Genomic DNA, 16,542 nt, shown 5'->3' on the forward strand with positions numbered 1-16,542 from the left:
CTCTTCAACTTTGAATTTTCTAAAGTCCCACATTCACTTGATCTTTTTCATTTCTAACTTATATTTTTCATTTCAGTTTTCTTCTTAATGAATTATTCTTATTTGTTAATATTAGGTGGTTAAGCATGAAGGTCAGAAAGTTGAGATAATTCCGCCAGTGCTAGAGAAGTTATGCAGAAGTTAATGGCTAGCTCTTTTTCAATTTTAATGAGATATCAACATGATTAAATTGTGATTGGACATGCCTGGCTTGGGACAAATACCAGCACCCTTCTTTTCAACAGCCATGCCCTTTGGAGTCTTATCAGAGCTTGAAGAAGATACAGAATGATCTAGACTGGAGGCTTTTTATTAATATCCCCATGACTAGTACACCACTGGTAACTGGGCATCAGGCTTATTCTGAACTAGACATGATTCCAAACTGGACATTTTAAAGTTCGCTCCATGTTCAGCCTATTTCCCAAGACCTTGATGACAGAAAGTAATATCAGAGGCAGAGTCTACTTTCCCTTGCCTTGATTTCTCACCCTGAATTCTGAGATGTTCACCTGCTGGTTTTCTTCTGCAGGAGGGGGTATCTTACACCCTTTCTTTCAACCCTGCGCACTGGAGCAGGCATTGCCCCGTCCTAATTTAATCAGGTTTCCTCTCTCTCTAGTGAAAGTGCAAACACGAATCTATAAAAAGGGAGGTCGGAAGGGATCCTGTTCGCCTCCCTTTTCTTAGAGCATTTCCTTTATAAGACTTGGAATTGCAAATTCTTTCCCTTTCCGTTTGAGCTGTATATAAATACTTTTAAAAGCCAAATAAGCTTCTCACCAGTTCTACAGCCTAAAAGAATGTTTTCCTTGAGGGCTGTCTCCTTGAAGTAATGTAAACATCAAGGAAGACAGAGCCTCCATCTCCCCTTCTCCATGGAGGGTGGGAGTTTAGACATCTGGCTCCAAGTTGTAAACTTACCTACTTGTCACAGAAATATGAAAAGTTTTAATTTTCCTTTGGATAAAGGCAATCAGGTCCCACAGATGGCCACCCCAGTTACCAGGTGAATTTAGGATAAACTATATTTAACAAGTGGTGCTGTCAAGTCTTCTTGAGGACTAGTTATTTCTATTTTGAGAACACGTATGGAAAGCGGTGATATAAAAGAGGGAGGTATTTTCTGCCTCTGTGATTTCTTTAACAGACTGCCAGTGATGTGCATTGCAGCCTGTGTTAGTGCTTATTCAATAATAAAACTGGGCTTTCTCTCCTCTACCTTTAAGGAGAGGTTTCGTGGGTTGGCAGATTTTATTTTTAATTATATCCCCCAAACCGGACAGATGGCAGGCTACTTAAGGACAGCAAGGCTATGTTATTCGATTAAATTCGACAAACAGTTGATTGGACTCCATGCATGTGTGAGGCACTGCCTGGTCAGAAACATAAATACGATATTGCACTCACTGCAATGATGTTTATCATTGAATTAAGCAGACACAGAAGAGAGCACTGTGCTTGGAGTCAGAGAGCTCAGGTAGCAAACAGGCTCTGCCAGCTATAAGCCATGTGGCAACTGCCAGCCCACAGTGAGTTCTGGTGCCCTCGTTTGTAAAACATTTAATAATAGCTCAACAAATTGCAGGGTTTTCTTTTCATTTAATTCTCCTCGAGCAACCCTGACGTGTAGTATAGCTATACAATGTCTGAAAATACACAGACACAAAATTAGTTATGCAAAGATAAAATAAATGTCTTGGTTTTTCTACAAATGAGTTGAATTTGGTGCACAACCCCTCCATTTCTGTTGGTGGCTGGAAACATCATCTTGCTACATCAATTCAATTCGGTCCTTTCAAGCTCAGTTACATTTGAAAGAATGCTCCTTTTCTTGTTAGGGGTAGTTTAAGATCAAGGTTACCCACGACAAGCTGGGTAATGTGTCCTCCATCCCCCATCGGGGAACTGATGAGGCTGTATTGGGGGTTTGGGGCTTTCTCTCTGCTGACTTGGCCACCATCTCAGCTCCCAAACCTAAGAGCTCTGATTCCCACTGATGTCCTCTGTATGTGCTTCCCAGAGCACTGGAACACAGTGCACAGAGTTGGTGGCTTCAAACAACAGACATTTATTTGATCACAATTCTGGAGGCCAGAGTCCAAAATTGAGTCGTCGGCAAGACCACACTCTCTCCAAAGACCATGGGGGAGAATGCTTCCTTGTCTCTTCCAGCTACTGGTGGCCTCCACTGTCCCTTGGCTTGTGGCTTTGCAACACCAGTCACTTGGCCTTTATCTGCACAAGGCTTTCTGTGTCTTGTGCTCTTCTGTCACTTACAAGGACACTTGTCATTGGACTTAGGGCCCACCCAGATAATCCAGGATGATCGCATCACAAGATCCTTAATTTAATTACATCTGCAAAGACCCTTTTTCCAATAAGGTCATGTTCATAGGTTCTGTGGATTAAGGCATGGTCATATCTTTGGGGGGGGGGGCATTTGATTCACTGTACTCTCTGCCTGGTCTTTTCTTTTTGTTGAGACAGGGTCTCACTTTGTCACCTAGGCTGGAGTGCAGTGGTGCGATCTCAACTCACTGCAGCCTCCACCTCCTGGGCTCAAACGATCCTCCCATCTCAGGCTCCCAAGTAGCTGGGACTACAGGCACCTACCACCACGCCTGGCTACTTTTTTTTTTTTTTTGTATTTTTTGTAGAGACAAGGTTTCACCATGTTGACCAGGCTGGTCTCGAACTCCTGAGCTCATGAGCTTGGATCTTGGCCTTCCAAAGTGCCAGGATTACAGGTGTGAGTCACCGTGCCTGGCTTCCACATGCTCTTTGGCTTGGGCTGCTGTTCCCACAACAGATGTATTTGCTCTCAACTCTCAAGGAAACTTAGAAAGAGCTGCCATTCCACTTGGAACTAATGGAGACTTGCTCCTGTGGGATCTTCCGGGCCTCTCCACCTAGAACTCTCAGGTAGCTGCCCAACTCTGCCCAGGCTGCCCCTGGCCCATGTGGGGCCCCAGCAAGGTTCTTTCCCCATCAAGTTCCAAGAAGAATTAGGGTCAAGTCTTGGATGTCAAAACACACCTGGGTGGGTACCAACACTGCCGATGCGCCCAAGTGAGGTGTGTGGGCATCTCCCATGGAAACATGCTTTGTCTCTCTCTCCAGGGCTTTCTGTCTCTCATGCTCCATCCCAGAAATCAGTCTTATTTCTTCTCAGAAAGCAGAAATGTGAAAGAAAATTGGAGCACAGAGAGGAAGGGTGGCCATGCAAGTGTGAAGGAGGACCAGCAGAAATGAAGCCCCATCCGAATTCACACATTTAGTTCTGTACCATTTTGAAGCATTTAGACTTGGAGAGTCCATCTGGGCACATGGGCCAGGAGGGCATTTTCTGAACACTACTTATTGAAGATTGTGAGACAATGATAGAGACCCAAGGATGCTCTCCAAAGCCATGCAGATGCCACGGAGAGGGCTGATTTTGGGAAAAGAGCTGTGAGAAAGGCATTCCAGGTGGCGTGGTCAGGGCCTGCTGAGTAAGTCTGGCCAGAGTCTGGCTTCCAGGCAGAGGGCTTGGAGGCTGGAGAGGAAGGCAGTATGGGCAGGCATCTTGAGTGCCACAGAGGTCATGGATAAGAGAGGGAGGCTGAAATAGTCACAAAATGATGACATCAGTTTCTTTCCGCTAAATTTTTCCTTTAAAAAGTTCTGGGGTTGGGAGGCTGAGGCAGGAGAATCACTTGAATCCAGGAGTCAGAGGTTGCAGTAAGTCAGGATCGCGCCACTGCACTCCAGCCTGGTGACAGAGAGACTCCGTCTCCGGAAAAAAAAAAAAAAAAGAAAAGAAGAAAAAAAGAAAAAAAAAGTTCTGGGTTTTTTGTGTGTGTTTTCATTTTTAATGCATGTAATGCAGCCATTTAAAACTGGCTCAGCTGGGCGTGGTGGCTCATGCCTGTAATCCCAGCAGTTTGGGAAGCTGAGGCAGAATTGCTTGACCCCAGGAATTTGAGACAAGCCTGGGCAACCCCATCTCTCATTTAAAAAAAAAAAAAAGAAATCAGTCAGGTGTGATGGTGCAGGCCTGTGGTCCTAGCTACTTAAGAGGAGGCTGAGGTGGGAGGATTTCTTGAGCCTGGGAGGTCAAGGCTGCAGTGAGCTGTGAATGTGCCACTGCACTCTAGCCTGGGTGACAGAGCAAGTCCCTGTCTCCAAAAACTGAGAACAAACAACAACCACAACAACAAATAAACTGGCTCACTGAAATAGTAACTAGACAGGGGTAAGTACAGTTTGACAAAAGGTTATTAGACATGTGTTTTCTTACCTTGGTTAAACAAGAAACCAGTATATTTTATAAAAGCCACCCCCAGAGCAGAAGGACAGACAGTCACGGCGCGCCGGCTGCACTGACCCCTCGTGGCAGATGCCTTTGACATCGGCTGTGGATGGGAGAAGGCAAAGACTCCTCAAGGCAGAGCTTTGGCTTCTCCGGGTAAACGGTTGGCAGCGAATTTAAGAATAATATAGTGAAGTTTGAAGTTAGCTGGAAAGTAGCATAGACCTAATTTCATTCAGCAAATATCTTTGTTCAGGCATCATTTTTTTCAATTAACGTGACAATGGGGTGACAAAAGCACAAACTTTCAAAACAGAAACTGGTTCAAAATGTGTGTGTGTGGTGGGGGGCTTGGGTTTGCCCCTGAAGCCCTATTTGAATGTAGACTTTCAGACTGATCCTCATCTCCCTGTCCCTGGCACGTAGGACACTGTGATAAGGCGGCAACTGACACTCAGGGTGAGCGATGACTCAAGTCTGGCCCAAGGCTTTGGCTGTCTCTTTGCAACGGAAACAGAAGATTCAGGAGGTGCCGAGTGAGTCTGTAACTGACTGCCAGGAGGTGAGAACGACTTTGCGGTTCTTTCCTCACAGACTCTAACAAGGTGACAACCACCACTGTGATAAAGAGGTGGGGGTGAAGGAAGAATGGCAGCTTGGTGTCCATCATATTTCATTTATGTTGTCAATGATACAGTATTTTCCTACAAACCCAGTGCAATGTGGATTTGGACTGAAAGAGCAGGTCGACCTGGGTGTCAGACACTTGCCAACACATGGTATAGAAAGTCACGGGAATGGGTGACAAGCCCTCGTTCTGAAAGGAAGCACCATTTTTCATTTCTGAGTGTTCTCATTTGTTCTGTTTTTACGGAAAGCTGAGGTAATGCTCATTAGCGATCAGAACCCATTACAGCGATGTCTGCCTGTTACTTTCAGTTAATGTTTGCCGACACTGCCACATGTTGCTGTGCCCAAAGGTTTTTCTATAGCCACTAAATGTGATGTACAGGTTTATATTAAAATGGTACTGATGTAATAACGGAATTCTACAGGACTTGCCACATTGAATCACAAGAGTGTCATCATATGTATGAAACACTTTTACCTTTGCGCTTCGACTGTTCTAAATTATGCAACTAATTTGCTTTGCATTATTTATTTCTTAATATTTCGATTTATGTGATATTTCTATTTATTTATTTATTGAGGCAGAGTCTCTGTCGCCCAGTCTGGAGTGCAGTGGTGAGATCTCAGCTCACTGCAACCTCCACCTCCCGGGTTCAAGTGATTCTCCTGCCTCAGCCTCCGAAGTAGCTGGGATTATAGGTGCCCACTACCACACCAGGCTAAGTTTTGTGTGTTTAGTAGACACAGGGTTTTACCATATTGATCAGGCTGGTCTGGAACTCCCGCCCTCAGGTGATCCACCCACCTTGGCCTCCCAAAGTGCTGAGATTATAGGGGGAGCCACCATGCCTGGCCTGATATTTCAATTTATAATGCAACAGGACATACTCTCTCCCTACATTTTTAGCAATATAATTTCAGGGGGAAAAGGCTAATGACATCACCTTTCATTTCCTCTTGAACTCTGCTAAGTACACATATGCTTTCAACACAGTGGTGTTTAGTTTGTACAATGCTATAAAAAAGAAAGTCAAATACATATTTTTTCATGCATTTACTACTCAGCACTTTTAACAGGTCTATAGCATTTGACCATATTAATATGCAACATAGTATTTGTTCTATTGTGTAATACACAACTGATGTATGTATCCACCTTTTAATTTTATGATCGATATTGATACATTATGAATCAGTGATGTCAATGAAAAAGTGGAGAATAACAATATATTTTGATATCTAATTCTTTACTATTTCCCTCAGATTACAATGCCCTTGGCTAAGATATGTTTAGCATTGACAATGCATTCAGTGTGGAAAATGCCACGTTACCAGGCCTGCGGAAGCCTGGGAAGTCTCTCTCAGAATATTTATGAATGACATAATAGAATTTTGACCTTTCAGCTTAGTGGATTTCAAAAGCGTAATTTTCCAGGTTCAATCTGGTGCCTGGACCAGGGTTTCACAGGTGTTTGATTTCTCTAATATTCCTTACGACTCTCCTCTTTCTCTAATACCTCCTTTTCTTCCTCTGCAACAACCCAGATTCACCTCAGTTAATGGCGTGCTAGTTATTTGCTATGTTTAAGTTTTATACATTTAACTACAGATATAAATTTATTTTTCTACTTACCTACGACGAATTGCAGTCAAATTCAATAAATTACTGAAATAGTTGCATTTACAAGTATAATTATTTCTTCCAATTTTGTGACACAAATCGTTTTATCCAACATAATGTAGTTCTCATTCTCTCAGAATAAGGCTTTTGGATAAATATGATTCAAATAGCTGAAAAGTATGATTCATTTTTGCAAGAGGGCAGCCTTGTCGTTCACAATGGGTCTTCTGGTTGAAAATTTATCTCCCTGTGGCAACATATCCTATTTTACATTCTCTCTAACACTGTAGATAGCCATGACCTTACACTATATAGCTTTCCCTTTTCATCTTTACTTTTTATAAAGTTTAATTTTATGATATTTTTCCTTTTATATAGCTTAAAGATGGCCCTTTAGCTGAAATTTCACCTTTAATCTTATTTATTTCTTTGCTGTAACCTGCATTAATAATTTCTATCTTTAAATTATTTTCAAATATACAATAGAAACACAGCAGGAATCGATGTCCCACAATCTTGTGTTTTTCTTTTCCTTTTCACCATTTATAATCACCCTATCCTAAGCTGTCTTGCAGCCTGTAGTATGAAACAATTTCACTTTTTGTATGGGTCAACAAAAAGCCAAATGTAATCAGAGCAGTATAAAATGGGATACGTTCAGCATAGATGCACTTTTAAATGAATTCTATAAAATACACTTATTTAATTTACGCTTTGGAATGCCCATTTCTGTCAGCAAAATATGACTCTTCTCAGCAAGCTGCCACTACGGAGGCAAAATCAAGAGATTGCCGTGTTAATTTCAGCACTTCAAAGGTGACAAAAAGACTACCCACAATGAACACTTAATTACATTTTCTCTCTTTTCAGTATTCACATCACCAGGCTTTCCTTTGAAACAGTAATAGACAGGAAAACATTGCAGGAAAAATGGAGTCTTTCAACTTGTTAGGTCTTCAGTAGTTCTTATCCCCAAATCATTGGCAAGGGTGGGGAAAAGGATGCATTTAACAAGCATTCGATAAACTGCAATCAGGCAGGACAGAAATACAGAATACATACCTGGCGGAAGAGAGAGATATTTGAAAGGGACAATACATGGTGGTTACGAATATGCATTTGCTATATACTTAAGCTTGATTTTCATTGTGGGCTGACAAATTGGTGCCCCGAGGGGTGATGAAATAGCCTGCTGTTCTTTATTCCAGAACAAGCTGCAACCACACATTTTGTTTTTCGCTGCTTGGCACATGCCTGTCCCTAAGAAGACTAAATCAGGAACTCACCAAGTTGTACGGCACCACTGCTCGGTGTGAACAAAAGACAAATCAGAGCTTGTGTGTTTACACAGACTCCTTTTTTTCTCTTCTCACCCATTTGGGTTGCAATGCTTTGTAGTATTTTGTAAAAAGAAACATACAATTAAACAAAAATGCTCATTTGAAGGTAAGTTCAGCTCTGAAGACAGGCTTATGGAATAGAGATTTTAACTTGTGAAGTTTGGTTTTTAGGGACATGCAATGTGCATATAACACAGACCTGTCACCCTCGTGTGTGTATTAATGTGTTAGTCCACAGACTATCTCCAGCTGTTTTACTGCCACTACTTCTGATATTTCACATAAGGGAGATTGGGAACAAGATGTTTATTATTGATCACATAGCACGTAGCAATGTATATATGCCTCTCTTATCATTTGCATCTTTAGGCGTTTGAGCCACAGGTTTTATTTGTTTGTTGGTTAGCCTGTCTGTGTTCATTATTGCTTATTTCCAATTATTTGTAGACCCTAAGAGGACACGAATTAAACTCTTTCCCACTTTGGCCAGGACATAGGTTAGTACCTGCACTTGGTAGTAGAGGGTCAGTAAAACTGTATCAAATCAAATTGAACTCACTTGAGAAAGCTCATTACAGTAACTGTTAGTCTAAGGGTATAAAGGAAAAGAAAAACAACTGCTGATCATGTTTTAAGCAAAATTTTTTGTGAACTGGGGAAGTGACTTCAGTATTAGACTTTTTTGGGTAGTATAGAAGTGATATTGTTTTAATTTAGTTATATAGTATTCCTTTTATTCAATTAATTATGTATCATTTAAAAAATAACTTATAAATGTAAAAGTTTGAATAGTTTACTTTTTTGTTTTAGACTTCATAATTAGATAAATCAAATATTCTAAAGCTTGTAGTTTCTCATATAAATCTGTTTGAGAAAATGGATTTGAGTTTTATTTAAACAGCATATTTCATCTAGCTTATGCTATATCTAAAAAGTAGAGATGAGCTAAAGACTTAAAGATGAAAAACAGAAGTTATAAACAATTAGAAGAAGACATAGGAGAATATTTGTATTACCTCAGGTGGGAAAGAATTTCTTAAGCACGAGTTCAAAAGAAATACAGACCGTTAGTGAAAAACCAACAGTTTTGGCCTAATTTGATCATTCCACAATGTATACGTGTATCCAGATATCACGTGGTACCCCATAAATACAGTAGGCCCCCCTTATCCACTGTCTCACTTTCTCTAGTTTCAGTTACCTGTGCTCAGCCACAGCAGGAAAATATTAAGACACTTTGAAAAGGATAGAGAGATGGAGACAGAGAGAGAATGAGTATTCACATAACTTTTATTACAGTATATTGTCATAACTGTTCTATTTTGTTATTATTGTTAATCTCTTACTATGCCAATTTATAAATTAAACTTTATCAAAGCTATGTATATATAAGAAAAGCATAGTATATATAGCATGCTGTACTATCCATGGTTTCAGGTACCTACTGGGAATCTGGGAATGTTTTTCTCGGGGACAAAGGAGGACTACTATATATACAATTATTATTCGTCAACTAAAAATGAAATAAAAATATATAGAATGTCAAAAGACATCACAGACAAACTGGAAGACAAAATACTGCCTAGGAGAGGATATTTGCGACACAGGTAAGTCAAGAGATTAATATCCAATAAATATCCCATAAATGAGTTAAGACAAATTAGTTTTTAGGAAAATAGGTAAAGCAAATGATGGAGTGAGTCACAAAACAAAGATGGTCAATAACCATAGTAAGAGGTGCTCCCTTGTTAATAATTATGGACATGCAAAAATGCAAGCCCAATTGATACCACTGTTCACTCATAAGATTGCCGAAACCTCACGTCAAAAAATGCGACGTCTAAGAGAGAGTGTAAGAACACGGGAATTCTCAACGATTGCACTTGGGAGGGTAAAGTAGCACAATTGATCTATACAGCAGGAACCCACAGTGTTTTCTCAAAGGTCCAGACAGCAAACATTTTAAATGTTGAGGGTCATGAGGCAACACTGATATTATGCGGGTACTGGTATAACCATTAAATTATAGAAACCCTTTTTAGCTCACAGGTTGTATCATGCGGGTGGTGGGCTGGATTTGGTATCTGGGCTTGCAGGCCCCTGGTATAGAGCAATTTGGGCAGTACCTAAGACCTAAGCATTCTACTTTTGGACATACATCCTAGGGAAATTCACATAAGTGGGCACAATACATACATGTATTGCAGCATGATAACAGCATAACCTTGGAAAATGGCCTTAATATCCATCAGAAAGGGAACTGATAAACAAATACGGCATATTCAGAGTCTGTGAAGTACTACATGGCTCTCCATAATGACGACCAAATTAGCTTCATGTGTAGTAAGATAAAAAGATCTCAGAAAAAAAATATTTGGTGAAAAACTTAACTGCAGAATGTATGTTGAATTTGATACCATTTATTCTAAAAATTGCTGCTACAAATAATTGATAAGGAGGGAAACGCATGGCCATCTATAACTTGGCCCCAGCATGGGCTTACAGGGAGATAAATATGTAGTACCAGACCACTGCCCCAGGGACGGCCATCAGTTGACTGGAACCGTGCTTTGCAAACTAAGAAAACTTAATATTAATCTTCACAATTTTGGGTATAAAATGTTTTTAGATGTTAAGCTCAAGTTTAAAATACTATAGGTATACATATATATACACACACATATATACATTTATACACACATACATATATATACATAGAATATGTGTATATATGTATGTGTGTGTGTATATATGTGTGTGTGTGTGTGTGTGTGTGTGTGTGTGTGTGTATATATATATATATATTTTTTTTTTGAGATGGAGTTTCACTCTTGTTGCCCAGGTTGGGGCACAATAGCATGATCTCAGCTCACTGCAACCCCCACCTCCCAGGTTCAAGTGATTCTCCTGCCTCAGTCTCCTGAGTAGCTGGGATTACAGGTGCCCACCACCATACCTGGCTAATGTTTTGTATTTTTAGTAGAGATAGGGTTTCACCATGTTGGCCAGGCTGATCTTTAACTCCTGACCTCAGGCGATCCACCTACCTCAGCCTCCCAAAGTGCTGGGATTATAGGAGTGAGCCACCGTGCTGGCCCTAAATACTATATTTTTAATGGATGCATATATGTGCGGGAAACCTGTGCATTCCATTGATTTTAAGATGCACATTTTCTTTCACCTTTCAAAAACTCTGAAGTAGGGATGCACCTTATCCTCTATGTGTATAGTTTGTTTTTCTCTTTAGTGTTACACAAACTGAGTCTTCTTATGAATGCCAGAATGTTACATTTAGTGAAATATGTGTCAAAAATTGGAAAATGAATTAACATTAAAATTATCATAGTCATTGCCTGGGAGAAGAGGTATAGGGAAGGAGAGAAAGAAGGAAGAGTGGAAATTAATTCGGGAAGCGGCATTAATGATACCCTAATAAATGGTACTTTACTTGTATAAATTAAAAATATCTGAAAATAATATAAATTTAACATTTATTAATATATGGCTTTACATGCACAAACTGTCTTATCTACACTTAAAAGGGTTCAGTTTTGGAGCTCTAAAACATCCTCAGAAATACAGGGTTAACTCGCAGATACCTGACAACCTTGGAAACCGGGTGTACTGTGAAGGATTATCCTCACTTTCCGATACAAACAGCAGAGAGGTCAGGAAAGTTATCTGATTCTTCAGAAATCAGATATCGAGTGACCAGCAGAGCTAGAACCTGAATCTGGATTTTTGGACTCCAATTTCGTAGTCTTGTATGACACCACGTTTACCAAACTGTTCTCGTTAACATGTAGACGTCTGAATTCTCAATTGCCTTACAGACTTTTAAAAAAGTGTGAATAAAAGAACAAATTATTTCAATTTTCAGTTTTAACTTACAACTGTTTTTTGAAAATTGCAATTAAAAAAGTTAGAACAGATGTTTTGGGTAGACACTTAAATCAGTAAACGGAAAGAGTGGAATTAGATATTGGTTTTCATCTTGTGCTCTGTGGATTCCTAAAGCCTCAGGTGAACCCCAGGAGTCCTTGGATGAACTTTAAGTGTTTTATAACCAATGCCATATTTTAGCCCATAAAGAAGATTTAAATTACCCGAGAAGGCTATATACCAGTTTTAATATTTTATTTTATCATATCAGTTACCCCAGTAGAATTTTCACTTGAAAAAATATTACTTTACTAAATAATTTAATAGGCTAGATTTTTTTCTTTCAGCTTTCACATTTTATGCCTCTGATTTAAGAATCAAACGTATATCTGAGTGTGAAACATTTTCAGTGAGGAAAGTAATGATTATGTTGCTTTATTAGGAAAACAATTGATTACTATAAAATAATTAGATTGATGTTCCCTGACACAGATGATTTCAATCAAATCTATCCTGCATTTAAGCCACAATCAACAGTCTGAGCAACTCCATTGTTTTAGAGTAACTTCAACACATAGTGCTTAATAAACTTAGTTGAACACAGGAATGATGAGTAAATGAATGGATGAATGAACAAATGGCACAGGCTTAAAAGTCCTGCAAGGGAAGATGCAAAGACATCAGGGCTAAGTGTTGTGCAGACACCAGCACAGCCACATTCGGCTCTGCAAGCCAGGCTTCTATTCCTACTGCACAATGTTCCTGCCTTTTTTGAATGTTTTAAAAGTCAGCTCCATGTATAAAAAGGAGAGAACTATGTCTGTGTAGTTCTACTGTTTGAGTCCATGACTTCACACCATGTAACAATGCATTCTCATAAACTTTGCAGTGGACATGTCTTAGTTTGGAAAGCCTCTGTTTGTCTATAGCAAACACAACTTCTAAGTTATATCTAATGTATCAAGGACTTATTTCATTCATGGATATTTAGAATTAAAACTGACCTTAGAGATTATATGTACTTTGTTTTATGTGAGTGATTCTTTGGCAGCAGTTTGACTTGACAAAGACATTTTTCAGACAACTTTAAACTTCATTATCCAGGGAAGCAGTAATAAGTAGCTGCAAGACTAAGGGCCAGATCTAGATCAGACAGACCTGGGAACACTCCGGTCATATTTACATTCCCTGTGACATTGGATAAATCAGTAAACTCTTCTGAGCCTCAGTTTTATCATCTATCTAATTGGGTGTTCCAAAGATTAGCAATAATACGGTAAGATATTTTGTAACTGTAAGACATATTGCCAAAAACAATAGTAGTAGTTGTTTTTATTTCTTGTGTTCCTGATAAAGGGAAACATTTGAGTCCTCAACTTGGAACTTCTAACGTAATATTATAACTTAGGTTTGCTTCTTAAATGTGAACAAATTTATTACATAGAGATGTGCATTTGGTATTACATTCCTTCGTAAGTCATAGGCTGCATTTTGTAACATTTTTTCTTTGTTTTTAATGGAAGTACATTGAAGAGAAAAATCTGCCTGTGTGACAGAAGTTGGTTCTTACTGGACTTTGGTATTCCATTTTCCTGTGCTTTTACAATATTTGCAGCGATGTGTTTTATTTTTTTCCATGTGTTTTTTTTTCAGTCGCACATAGCACAGAAACACTGTGCTGATTTCTAATTAACTGACTGCACCCTGAGGTCTACAGCTTCTGTCTTCAGTTTAATTACAGCTGTGAAGAGGATGCAGTGAAATTGAAGACAGTGTCTCTACATGAGAAAAAATAATAATAATGGAATTCTGGTTTGATCCTGAGATCATCTAGGTGTGAATGCTTGGGGATACTTAAACTGGTATGTAAATGTGAGATTTTCATTTTGTTCTGTCTTGTTTTCCCTCTTGCAAACACTGGTACCTGATGGAGAAAATTTCTAACTTAACAAATCAAGCAGTTCTTTGATGTGTAGAAACTTAGAATGGAAGGAGGGATCCCATCCAACCAGACTAGTCTGCATTAGTCCTTTGGCTCCCATTTTGAAATTGACCCAATAGGCCAAATATCTGTTGATGCTCATCCCCCATTATAAAATCCAAGATATAATTGAAAAGAAATGCTAAACTCACCAGAGTGGCAAAAAGGTGATAGAGAATGAAATAGATGGCAACTACAGGTGCCCACATATGTCCCACAGCATTTAGAGTTTGGTCCATTACATCCACCCATCCTTCCTGGGTGAGGATCTGGAACATGGACATAAATGCCTAAGAGGAAAAGAACAAAGGTATTACACACTAGCTTTAGGCTTGCATACAACTTCAAATTAGCATGTGATGTTTGAAGACTTTGATCTCAATATTATTAATTTTTATCTGATTGATCAGGGCAAGAACAGTCTTGATTCAACACATAGGAAAGGTATGAGACTAAAGATCTTAAAAATGTGATATTTAACTATTTGATGTAGAATAAGAAAATAATTACCCTGAATTAAAATTAGTTTTGTTGGCAGTAAATACTGTTGAGCAAATTAGAAACAAATTCAAGATCTTTGATTTTTGCTGTTAATTTTTTTCCTTTCAGCAAGCTATCTAACATTTTCAACAGATTACTTCTTTTTGTTCCTTCTGCTAAGAGAAACTTATTTTTATAGTGAATTACATTTGTCTAAAGCATATAAAAGAGCAATAACCTTAATTTTATTTTTATAGTACCCATCTATATTATTTTAGCTATCATATTAAAGACACGTGACTCTTTAAAAAATAAATATTTCTAAGTGATATTGCCACACTGAACAGCTTAAAGAGAAACACATTTTTCATGATTTTAAAAAAGTTTCAAGGCACAGGGGCAAGATCACGGAAGAAACCAAGACCAAAAAAACAAAAATTAAATAAAGAAATAAAAAATAGAGCATTCCAACAAAAGCCAGCCAAGCTAAAAGTCTCATAGTCTTTCTGCCAAGATCTTTGACTAGTTTCATTCTTACATATTTTTCTAATTAAATATATGTGTATCCATGAATCTCCAACTCATGTATCCTATACACGTTAGTAGTCAATAAATACTTTTTAATGAGACTATAACGATATCTGGAACAAGTTGCCCATTGGAGTCTAGTGACTCTTTAAAAACATCTTTATAGGCTTAAGTACAATAAAGACATACATTGAATTCTCGGATATTGGGATTCCAATAAATAAAGTCCAGGATAATGCAAAGATGGACTGAGACCAAGACAGAAACCCAGTTACACTAGACTAGAGGACCTAAAGATAGACCTAATCTGGTAAAGATGATCTAATCTGATTCCTTTTTTTTTTTTCTTTTTTTTGAAGATAAGGAAAATGATGCTCACAGATGCCAAGTGATTATCCCAAAGTCACTCTATTTGTTTCTGGCATGAATAGAAGTAGCACCAGGCATTAGGACTCCAAAGTGAGTACTTTTCCAAAAAGTGCATCCTGCATTCAGTGAAGTCTACCCAGGATCTACGCAGGCATAATTACATAGTAATCTGAGTATAATTTTCACACTTGATCTTAGCCAAAAGGCTGAGAAGCAACCTCAGTGCAATTTCCTTCAGTAAGGATAATAAACTTTCTTAGAAGTACACTGTTCAAGGCCCAGAACACAGTGGACCTATTTGAAACAGGAGCCATTAATTGTTAAATGAACCATGAACTAGAAGATAACTTCTTCCACTTACCCTTTGTCTGTGTGCAAAGTAATTATCTTTACCTTGAGTTGATTTTTCTATAATCTCATTATCTTACAAAGTGCTTTGTTCATGAAAATATGAAGTATGTTGTTATTGATTCTTGACCCCAGCACCACCAAGGGCAATATACTATTTTTCTTGCCATGGTGCCCAAGAGACGGCCACTCTCTGCAAAAAGTATTCCTTCTAAAATTGCTTTTGAGAATTTTTCAACACATCACTATCCTTATTTCAGAAGTTACTACTAAGGGCAATTATTTGTTTCCTGTATTTTTTTTCTCTTGAATATTTATTGTATCCAAAGGTGAGGAACACAAATTCCAAAGATGATTTCCATAAAAATATGAGATTGCTGTATGTTTTAAAATGAAGTCGTCAGTGTGAAAACATGTACATATCCTGAAGATTCAACAGCAACAGGTGAAGGGTCAAAATGCCTGCCAGTATAAAAGAAATTTCACTGGACATGGCGTTCTTTCCCCAAAAGCAGCAGAACAGCTCATGATGAAGCCCAACAGATTTATTTTGGAATCTGGAGACTAAAAATGTAGGTGCACCTTTCAGTTGCCTTGGGCATGAACCAGCTGATGTTTTTTCACCTGCTGCATTACATTTGATCAACACAGCTATTATGTGGTCAGTAGATGCTTGGGAACGTGGAGCTATGGGATTGTAATCTGTTGTCGTGAGATAAGCAATGTGGGCAAGAACGCTGGGGTTATCCTCTTTTCATTTCAGAGTCTCAGGAGAAAAAAAATCTAATTTCCACACAGCTCAACCACCTGAAAGCTCATATTGTGAGATGCACTAAATTATATTTGCGAACAAAGCTTTTTGTGACAATGGGATCTGTGTGTTTCTAGCTGCTGAAATGAATAAACCAATGAAAGGTAGTGCCAACAAATACTTCTATTAGAGGCTGAAAATTAACTTGTGTCCTGCTTGAAGGGTGCCTTATCAGTTTTGTTGAGATTTTTATCCAGAAATTTAAATTCAAATGATAGC

The 16,542-nt window shown here is 38.7% G+C and overlaps 1 protein-coding gene across 1 annotated transcript in view; it reads right to left on the bottom strand.

Moving 5' to 3' along the window:
* Window positions 1-16,542, bottom strand: part of NALCN (sodium leak channel, non selective) — a 338,653-nt gene that overhangs the window by 129,964 nt on the left and 192,147 nt on the right. The window contains exon 13 of the mRNA XM_011933944.1: window positions 13,940-14,077. Coding sequence (XP_011789334.1) covers window positions 13,940-14,077 — 138 coding nt within the window. The remainder of the gene's footprint in view (window positions 1-13,939; window positions 14,078-16,542) is intronic.

Source organism: Colobus angolensis, unplaced genomic scaffold, assembly GCF_000951035.1.
Source record: "Colobus angolensis palliatus isolate OR3802 unplaced genomic scaffold, Cang.pa_1.0 Scaffold13, whole genome shotgun sequence".
NCBI classification, from domain to species: Eukaryota; Metazoa; Chordata; class Mammalia; order Primates; family Cercopithecidae; genus Colobus; species Colobus angolensis.